This window comes from Labeo rohita, chromosome 16 (assembly GCF_022985175.1).
Source record: "Labeo rohita strain BAU-BD-2019 chromosome 16, IGBB_LRoh.1.0, whole genome shotgun sequence".
Lineage (NCBI taxonomy): Eukaryota > Metazoa > Chordata > Actinopteri > Cypriniformes > Cyprinidae > Labeo > Labeo rohita.
In genome coordinates this window covers 18553722-18564210 of record NC_066884.1, presented here as the reverse complement: position 1 = coordinate 18564210, position 10489 = coordinate 18553722, and the positions used below count along the sequence as shown (strand labels likewise).

Below are 10489 nucleotides of genomic sequence, written 5' to 3'. Positions count from 1 at the left end.
CAAACCACGAAATTTTTATCTGAGAATCGCAGATTGTTACATAGCCTCAAGCAAGAGGTAATATTAATCTTTCTTAGAAGTGGCTTTCTTTTAACCACTTTAGCCTCCCAAAGAGGCTAAAGTGCTTAAGAGATTGATGTCAAGAGAGTTTCTTCCATTTCAGCCAAAAAGCTCCACAGTAATTTATGCTGTAAGTGGCAGCTCTGTTGTAACTTCTCTGAAACTTGCCCTTTTGTCTTGCTCAGTATCATATGGGTTGAGTTATTTGGCCTTTGTCATTTTGTACATACAAAATAGAATGGAGTTTCTAAACATTTAATGTTAATTAGGAAAATGCTAGTGTGAAAACCTGTATAGTTTTTATATATATATATATATATATTTATATATTTCTTATATATATATATATATTTTTTTTTTTTTTTTTTTTAAATATAGAGATTGTAGATTGAGAAGAAACACTGACATTAACGTCGCCACTTAAGCTAAATTTATCTGGTGGTGGTAAGATTCAAGGTACAAAACAGAAAATAGCTACTTAAAAGGTTAAAAATACATGTATGGAACTAAAAGTATGTAAATTTAACTACTCTGGATCAATTCCAAATAAAGCACTAGAGTGACAATGTTAGGTTCCTTGACTTCAAGGTACTTGGAAGAGAAAACAAACATTTGGAGAATATGCTGGACTTTATTTTGCTTAAAAGAGAAGGGACAGGATAGGCTGGCATTAACATTTGGAGCAAAAAGCTTTGGCCATTCTCCCATGAATCCTCGCAGTAAAACATACAGCTTCTACTTAACACATGTCCAAGAGAGCACAATTCAACACATACAACAGGGGACACAAAAGTTTACACTTCGAGAGCTACAAACTTTATTACAGCTGCCATTTCATCACAGCATTTGTGCTGATATGTTGTAAAAGACATTACTCTTTTCTGTTTCTGTGCATTAGACACCACCAGGGGAAAGACTGAATTGGATAAATGACTAATTGTTTTAACAAAAACCCTTACTGTATGTTTCAACAGGTGAGGGAAATAAAAGGAGAGTGTATTGAACAACCCACACTGTCCCTCAGTCTTTAAAAATGCAGGCTGAAATGCTTAAATTGAAGTCTGACCTCACAAAACATCTAAGCTGGGGTACCTGGTTGTTGGACACAAGCAAATCTATTGCTCACCCAGCCAATGCTGAGGTAGGTACTGTTCACTACCAACAAACTGGTGGGTCAAATAGGGAATAAGCGATTTATGGGTTTGAGGTATTAGAAGTCTAAATCTAGCAGGTAACAACTTCCACTGACAATCCTGACCAAAGCAGAGTTTTTTTTTTTTGCACCATGCACCTATAGTGCTCCCTCCTATCTAGAGGAAGCATATAATAGAGTAAGGCACTTAGAGAAACAGAGACGGCCGAAATGAGCATGACGATGACTTAAAAAAAGTGACTGAATGTTTTCCATAAACTTTTGGGAAAGACATGGTGGTGAGTCAAAAGAACGAAAGCACAAGCCTCTCTCCAAGATGACGTATATACACATACAAGGCTGTAAACAACCAACAGAAGACCATCATAAATGTGTTAACTTCCTCCCTGGTTTTCCCTGATCAACTGTAAAGCTCCGAGTTAAACTTATTCAAAAGATGACGCACAAAAACCTTCCACATTAGGTGATGGATAGAGCTAAATGTACTCTTAGTAAAGCCTGGGTGTTTGTTTTTGGCACCCTCTTCTGCCAGTATTTTCTATTTCATTGTTCTGGTAAATAAAAGGGGGAACAAAAATCCTCATGAACAGCAGTTATGGACGGTGAATGGTCTTTGCCAGTGCTCTGGGTCTAAAGAACAGTGGCTTATTGTGCTCCAAATGGAAAAGGGGTAAGCTGCCTCAGTGAGTCCATTGAGAACAACAAGCCTAATGACTTTATACTGGCCCCTAATCTTGTGGCAGCTGATCACATTTAACCATGGCAGTTCTAGACCCTTGAAGCATTTGGTGAGAAAATAAACTACAACAAACAAAACAGAACAAAACGAGTCATCTTTGCGTCTGTCTTCAGTAGAAATTGTGCAGAATGCCAAGCATTGGTCCCTTTATTCTCCTGAAAGAAAAGGATACATATCCAACTGAATTTAGTCATGTCTATACAAAAGAACAAGTTGAAGTGCTTCAGATCAGGTCATTTAGGACAGTGGTTCCCATGTTTTTAAAACAACGTTTTCCATGTCTCCCTAATCAAACATACCCGATTCAGATCATCAGCTCATTAGTGAATGGGTGTGTCAGACAAAGGAGAGATGCAAATTGTGCAGCGTTGGGAGGCCTACAGGAACATGGTTGGGAACCACTGGTTTAGGACATGGCCTTCTTACCAGTAAGGGTTAATTAAGCTCGCCTGCTTTGTGAGCAGCCTCCTCTTCATCAGGGTTCAGGGAGTGAAACTCCGCCACATACAGGCTCTTGTCAATGCTGCTGGGTATGGGCTTTATGTCAGTCATCAGCTGGTCTTCAATGCCCTTTAGGTTGAAACGGTCTTCTGAGGTGATCAGGTTAATGGCCAGACCCAGGTGACCGTACCTACCTGAGAACATAGAAAACAATGAATGTATAACAACAATTAAAACTTACAATAAAAAAAACAAAAAACAAAACCACACAAATAATGAACAGAAAAAGCCTGAGCTGATGGTTACCTGATCGACCAATGCGGTGCAGATATGTTTCTGCATTTTTGGGGAAGTCAAAGTTGATGACAACATTGACAGCCTGGATGTCAATTCCTCTTGTGAAAAGATCTATGAGAGGAAAGATCCCATTAAAACAGTTTCAGAAACATTTTGGGGAAATCCCCAGAAAACAGCAAGAGTTCTATGCTATCCATACCTGTGCAGACCAGATTCCTACACAGTCCATTTCTGAAGTCGTGGAACACACGATTTCTGTATTCCTGTGATAATATAAAAAATAATTTAGAAAAACAAAAATCACAGCATGCACACCAAAGCAGCATTCACCAAAAACAAAGTAAAAACTAGGAATGTAAGGACATTATTAATATTGTGATATCACAATAGCAAAACGGTCTTGATATTATCGTGGTCATCTGATGATATAAAACGTGCCGAAGTTGTAGTTTTTTTAAACTTCTTATTCTAAGGTCTTCAAAGTTGTTTTCAGCCATTATGCTTTGACACAGTATCTGTCAAATAAACTAAAACTGAAACACAATAGGGCTTAATTCCTTCATTAAGTCTCTTTGCGCACATCATTCAGGCCATCAGCTCATGATCCAGTGTTTCCCGCACTTCACAAAGGACCAGTTCACACTGAATCAATACAGCAAATAAATTTATTGCATTTGCTCTGAATTTAGCACCCGCTTGGGAATGCAATGGCCACCAGTTAACCTTTATATTCGTGGCAGATGATTAAAGCATTTCACTAGATTTGTAGTGAGTTTTTGTACACCTGTTTTAATTGAAGCTGGAGTTTTCCCATCAAAATAAAAGCTTAAAGGAGTAGCTCACTTCCAGAATAAAAATTTACAGATAATTTACTCACGTTATCATCTAAAATGTTCTTGTATTATTTTCTTCAGTCGATAAGAGATTATGTTTCTTGAGGAAAACGTTTCAGGAATTATCTAGATATAATGGACTTCAATGGTGTCCCCAAGTTTGAACCTCCAAAATGCAGTTTAAATGCAGCTTCAAAAGGGCTCTAAATGATCTCAGCCAAGAAAGAGAGTCTTATCTAGAGAAACGATCAGTCATTTTTGAAACAAATTGACAATTTATATACTTTTTAACCTCAAATGCTAGTCTTGTTTCATCTCTGCAATGTGCAGTCTGTGTAATCCGGGTCAAAACAGTTCGCGTAGGTTGAAAAACTCCCATGCTCTTCAACTTCAAAAACTTGTTTTACCTTTTTTTGTAAAGGACGTTTGATCTTCTTTAAACGTTCACTTTGTAAACTGGGTCGGCACTTCTGCAGCTATGTAGCACAATTTTGAAGTTGGGGAAGAAAATGAGATGGGAGTTTTTTGGCCTACCCTAACTGTCTTGAAGTGGGGGTTGGGGGGGGAGAGTTCAAACTTGGGGACACCATTGAAGTACATTATATGGAGATGAAAATGGTTCTGGAAGTGAACTCCTTTAAAAGTTCAGTATGAACTGCTGACAGCTAGTGGTTTAAATGGGTAACATTACTGCAGTCTAAATTCTAAATATCTTTTTCAAGTGTAGAAATTAGTAAAGTACTGTAATTTCCCTACTGTAGTATAAACCAAAAATAATACCCATTAAATATTCATTTTCATTTGTTTTACAGTGCAGTTGTTTTACAATAAGTGGTTATTACTGTCATTGTTGTTATTATTATTATTATATTCTAATTTGTTTGGCTTCCTGAAACACCAGTGTGAACTTGATTTAGACCTAGTACAACACTACTAAAAAGAGTGTTAGATAATCTTCTGAAACATTATAAATGTCTTTACTGTGTTTTTTGGATCAGTTTAAAGCCTCCTTTCTGAATTGAACAGTACTTTCTATTACAAAAATCCTTCTGTACTTCCGCTTGGGGGAAAAAAAAAAAAAAAAAAAAAAAATCTGACCTGCATCATCTTGGCATGGATGTAAAAGCAGGAATAGCCAAGTTGCGTGATCTTCTTGGCAAGGAGTTCCACCCTTTGGGTGGAGTTGCAGAAGATGATTGACTGGTTGATTTGGAGCTAGGAAAGAAAAAGATATAAAATGAATATAAATAAAAGGAGAGGCAATGAAGTGATTATTTTTTCAGAAGGTGTGGACTTGTAGTACAGAAAGACATTAAGACAGCACAGTTACTCAACTGTAGTATGTCAAAGAATACTAGAAATGAAGAACTTGCAAAACACCAGTCAAATTTAGAGCATGGTGGCTTACCCTAGAGAACAGTGTGTTGAGACAGTGGACTTTCTGTCTTTCTGTCACATAAGCATAGTACTGAGTGATGCCTTTCAGTGTCAGCTCATCCATCAGATTGATTTCATATGGCTTCTGAAGGTGTTTGGTCTACACAACGAGAGAGTCATTAGCATGATTAAACAAGACATCTACATATAAGAAATAATCCTGGATATAGTAAGACTAGACTGATGAGTAAAAACCAAGGAGTTATTACAACAAACAGATCTCTCACCATAAACTTCTGCACACTGATGGGGAAAGTGGCAGAATAAAGCAGAATCTGGCGGTTTTTGGGCAGGAAGCTGATGATGTCCTCAATGAGCACCACAAAGTCTTGAGAAAGCAACTTATCAGCCTGTAAGGAAAGAATCAAATACCATGAACTTCAATTTAAGCATTCTTAGAGAACATGCTTCATTGGAAACCAACTTCTTTGCATTATTTTTCCTCACCTCATCCATCACAACCATCTGAGCTCTGTCAACCTTGGCCACACCTTTCTTTATCAAGTCCAGGATCCTTCCTGGGGTAGCTATTATAACATGTACTACAGAGAAGACATACATAAAGGTTAACAGTAGGAGCAGAGGGGACTGCATTCATCAAGTACATTTAACTTCTAATTTCTTTAAAATATTTAAATTCAGCTGTCAAGATGACCTGTCCTATATGTTAAATCCTGAACCCATTGTAATGAAGTGTGGATTATAGTTATGAATCTCATCTAGTATCATTGATCTGAGGAACAAGGAAGCATAATTTAAGAACTGCTCAAATGACTGTGGTCTGGCAACAGGGCAAGACTTTAGAAAAAAAAGTGAGTAGGTGTGACATCCCGAGAAAGAAACTTGTGAAACATCACCTTTAGGCAAATTTACTGGTCAAAGCTCTCACTGAAGAATTTACACAAGTACTTAAACAATATGATTGCCTGTAATTGTAAGGGTTACTGAAAAGGTGTGTTTTACTATAAAAGCATCACCTAGATTTAGTTTTGAAATCACTGCTGGCTTTTTCGAGCTTAAGAAACTCTTAAAGATGGTACAGAACTCCAATTACCAGTCTCATCAAGACGCATGATGTCATCCCTCAGGTTAGTGCCCCCTGTTGTAGCCATAACCTTGACGCCACCAAGGTGCTTGCTCATGTTGATACTTATCTGGCTCACCTGAAGAGCCAACTCACGAGTTGGTACCAACACTATGGCTAAAATAAAGTTGGGGAGAAAAATACTAAAAGTTAATCAATTTATACAAACTAATATTCAAAAGCTTGGGGTCACCAATATATACACACTGCTGTTTAAACATTTGGGATCACTAAGTCTTATGTTTTTTTTTTGTTTTGTTTTTTTAAAAGAAGTCTCTTATGCTCATCAAGGCTAAAATTATTTGATTAAAATACAGAAAAAAAAAAAAAGGTTTCTATTTTAATATACTTTGTAATATAATTTATTTCTGTGATGCAAAGCTGAATTTTCCAGTCTTCAGGGTCACATGAACCTTCAGAAATCACTCTAATATGCTGAGTTTTTCATTATTAGAATTATCTGTGTTGGCAACAGTTGTGCAGCCAAATGTTTTTTTTTATTTGGAACCTATGATTCTTTTTTCAGGATTCTTTGAAAAATTAAGTTAAGAACAGCATTTATTCGAAATATAAATCTTTTCTAAACAATTATCAGTTTAACACATCCTTGCTGAATAAAAATTCTTTAGAAATTAATACTTTAAAAAAAAAAAAAAAAAAAACAAAATCAAAAATAAATAAATAAATAAATAAATAAATAAATAAATAAATAAATAAATAAAATATCACAGCTTCCAAATAAATAAATAAATAAATAAATAAATAAATAAATAAATAAGCAACATGAGTGTTTCCAACATTGATAATAAATAAGCAAATGATTTCTGAATGATCAAGTGAAACTGAAGACTGGAGTAATGATGCTAAAAATTCAGCTTTGGTCAACAATAATCATCATAATAATATTTCATAGCACCACGTTTTTCTGTATTTTTGAAACAATCCTAAAAATAAAAAAAAAAATAAAATAAAAAAATCATATTCAAATGACTGGTGAATGATCATGTGACACTAAACACTAGAGTAATGGCTGCTAAAAAGTCAACTTTCCCCTCACTGGAATAAATTACATTGGAATGTAAAGTTTCAAAATATACAATTTTTTTCTGTATTTTTAATAAAAATCCTTTGGTAAGCAAGAGACGTCTTATAGAAACGCAACAAAATCTTACAAACCCCAAATGTTTAAACAATAGAATTAATGCATTCTAAATAACTTATTGCATTTCATAATATATTCCAACCTTGAACATAGTCCTTCTTCAGATCAATCCTTTCCAAGAGGGGGATGAGGTAGGCTCCGCTTTTACCTGTGCCATTTTTAGCACGGGCAAGAATGTCCCTCCCTGACAAGACAATAGGAATACTCTCCTCCTACAGAGAAAGACCGAGAAGAGAGAAAAAAAATTCAAGACATAAACACACCTGATCCAGCTAATCAAGGTCTTACTAGGCATACTAAAAACTTCCAGGCAGTGTGTTGAAGCAAGTCAGACCTGAAATCTGCAGGACAGTGGCCCTCCAGAACAGAGTATGGACACCCCTATCATAAGCCCAGCTGACAAAGCCAATCTACCACATTGGTTTGTATTAATGTGTATAATTCAAAACGAGCATATAGATTAGACTACCTGGATAGGGGAAGGCTTCTCCCAGCCCATTTCAAAGATGCCCATCAGCAGTTCCCTCTTAAGGCAGTAATCTTCAAACTCGTTTCCTTTGGTTGCAGTCACATCCTGTCAAAAAAAAAAAAAAAAAAAAAAAAAAAAAAAAAAAAAAGAAAGGACGTTTGAAATCAAAAACTAGGGATAAGTGCACCAACAACCAATTCACCCTCTACTAAGAAAACAAGTTTCAAAACTTACTGTGGTTTTCACTCTTGTGTCTTTCGGTGGAAGCTGCAGGCACTTCTTCCAGTCATCACCAAACCTAGAAGAAATTGTTCAATTCGACTTTAAACAGTTGTACTCATAAACAGCTTATCTGACAAGGAATCAACGTCAAAAGGAACTGACTCCAAATCAGTAAAGATTACCTAATACCGCCACTGCTTTGGGGTATACTGCTTCCTTTCTGGGGCATCACAGGTATTTTTCCTGACTGTGTTGAGGAACCAAGCGATCCTGACTGGAGGGTCATGGGCTTGGACTGTCCATTCTGTTTGCTCATTGGCATGACTGAAGCTGGGATCTCGGTTCTTGCTGTAGCCATTGTCAGATGTTTTCCTCAACACTTTCAAACAAATTAATCTTTTTGCTTTTTTTTTTTTTTTTTGTTACTTTTTATCTATTCGTTAAACTGTTTTACTGTTACGCTCACTGCGCTTTTGTGTAAACAGTTTCCGGTACGTACAGACCTCTTAAAAAGAAGAGTGCCTGGCGTATAACAATTGTTTATAATAAGCTCTCCCAAAAATAGGAGAAAATTATATTTATATGAATAAATATATCACAAGCCTAGAGCCAACGTACAAAATAACTAGCAAACAGGTACTTGTAAAAATTCAAGTCTTGCACAAGGATTTTCAAAAATGCAAGTTAGCAAAAAAATCTATTAATGCTTTTCAAAAGTCTCTTTTTTAGTTATCCCTGAAAATGTACAAAGTATTCACTTTTATTTATTTATTTTTTCAATTTTTTTAAACAGCTGGATTGCAAAAATCCTGTAGTACCTTCTGTATCCCTTTTGGTATCAAAAAAAGTATAAAGTATTTACATTCAAAAGCACAAGGCTCAGCTAAAGGTTCTTAATGTGCTCTTAAAATCCCCGTATTCTTTTCGTCATGAGGAATTTCAAACTTTGCTCAGTGTCATTTGCTCCTATTTAACTCCAAACTGAGAGTTTTCAAACTGAAAGTCAATGCAGGAGTCCATAAATGTTTCCACTCTTGGCTTCGCGATGTCTCGTTTTCCTCACTTTGTCACAGTTCCTGAACACTTAGTGGAGGAATTTCTGGAACACCTGCCAAATATAAAAAACACAATACAAAATAAGTATCAAATCAAGCATAAACTATTTTTTGACAAGTAAAGGTTTAGTTTCACAGTTTGTCTTTAGATGCATTTGAACAGATGTGTTTGAATTAGATTAAACAGAAAACAGTACCGTTTTACAGTAACAATACTTTCAGTGCATTTAGCTAGTAAGGCACCCACGTTTAGCTAACAGTTTCTAATACTTATTAAAAGTGTAGAAGCACTTGGAATTCATATGATAATTTGGATTAATAACACATCCTATACAAGTCGAAGCGGATTTAAGGTCACTCACTAATTCGCTAAAGGTTTAACGATTAGATCTGAGGGGGGAAAGTGTGCGTGAGCGTCATGAGTTGTTTGCCAAGCTAACTGAGCTAGCCGACAAGCACCACAAAGGTGGTTTATCGACAAAAGTTTTCTCCTTTCAGATTTTAACACGTGAATTCAAGCAGGCAGTTTCCAACATCAAATAGGAACAAAACAACGCATTATATTTTTCTGGGGACATGGTGAACTGTGTTCCCTGAGGCGTGAGATACCGGTGAACTATTTTTAAAACTATTAAAGAGCATGCTAACTCAACCTGCCATCGGTTACATTGTTAAGACAGGTTAGCTTAGCTAGATGCTAACAAGAGCGCAAGAGAGACCCGCTAGGCACGTTGGGAAAGATAAATGTCTTAATTCAACTATAATTATGTCCGAATTTGTTACCTCCGAATTGTGAAGGATTTGAATCTTCGATGATTTGATTAATTCTTCGAACGTTTCTTGAGAAATTCTTTGTTGCTGTGGCTTTTGTCTCTTCCGTCTAGAGATTTAACATGGCCGTGCGCTGAATCGACCTCGGAGGACGTATACGCACGAATCGAAATCGACCAATCAGATGGCAGAGTTTGAAATCGGTGGGCGGTACCTTTATCACATCCACCTCCGTACTTCTACGCAGGCTCTTTCGGCCCTGTGTGCTATTTTTGTGAAAACACTTTTCACACCAAATAAAAAAAAATATCTATTTCATAATCGACTGTTTCCTTTTTTTCTTCACACACCGCAAGTTTAATATTTCAAGCACATGATCAAGCAGGCTCTTCACTGACATGTCAATATTTTTAGTTGTGGTGAAATATTTGATGTTTGAAAAATTATAATTCTTATTGAATACTATAATAGATTTTCTAATGAAGTACAGTAGTCAAAACCTTTCATCAAAGTTGTCCTAAAACCAAAACAATACCCGTTCTTGTCTTAGGACAAGTTTTTTGATGATGATTTTTGATGGTCAAATGTTGACCACTGTTGTTTGTGTTTTTGAAAGTTTAAAATATGAAATAATGGCAAATATTTTATTGTTAATATACAACAAAACAAAAGGTAGGTTAAATAAATATATCTATACATAAAAAGCATTTGAAAAGTAGTGAAAAATGATAAAGACGGATAAAGTTTCAAAGACAGTTTTAATGTG

At 35.9% G+C, this 10489-nt stretch overlaps 1 protein-coding gene across 2 annotated transcripts; it reads right to left on the bottom strand.

Moving 5' to 3' along the window:
- Nucleotides 1-876: 876 nt before the first annotated feature.
- On the bottom strand, nt 877-9874 carry ddx61 (DEAD (Asp-Glu-Ala-Asp) box helicase 61). Of its 2 annotated transcripts, none has more exons than XM_051131637.1 (14): nt 9736-9874; nt 8080-9005; nt 7910-7973; nt 7676-7780; nt 7289-7418; nt 6015-6161; nt 5408-5502; nt 5188-5310; nt 4932-5060; nt 4622-4738; nt 2890-2953; nt 2700-2801; nt 2379-2587; nt 877-2107 (listed from the first exon to the last, which is right to left on the bottom strand). In XM_051131637.1, the coding sequence occupies exons 2-13, from the start codon at nt 8253-8255 to the stop codon at nt 2388-2390; spliced, it is 1452 nt and encodes a 483-aa protein (XP_050987594.1). In that variant the 5' UTR covers nt 8256-9005; nt 9736-9874; the 3' UTR covers nt 877-2107; nt 2379-2387. The 2 variants fall into 2 exon arrangements, with proteins under 2 accessions (XP_050987594.1, XP_050987595.1); XM_051131638.1 differs by having other exon boundaries at nt 2402-2587.
- Nucleotides 9875-10489: the final 615 nt, after the last annotated feature.

What these genes read in the sequence shown, in the direction of transcription:
- ddx61 (XM_051131637.1), bottom strand. Translation starts at nt 8,255, where the DNA reads ATGGCTACAGCAAGAACCGAGATCCCAGCTTCAGTCATGCCAATGAGC. An exon ending in AGATGGTTGTGATGGATGAG is followed by an intron (nt 5,311 to 5,407) that starts GTGAGGAAAAAT and finishes CTTTCCTTACAG; the next exon opens with GCTGATAAGTTGCTTTCTCA. An exon ending in TAGGAATCTGGTCTGCACAG is followed by an intron (nt 2,802 to 2,889) that starts GTATGGATAGCA and finishes TTCCTCTCATAG; the next exon opens with ATCTTTTCACAAGAGGAATT.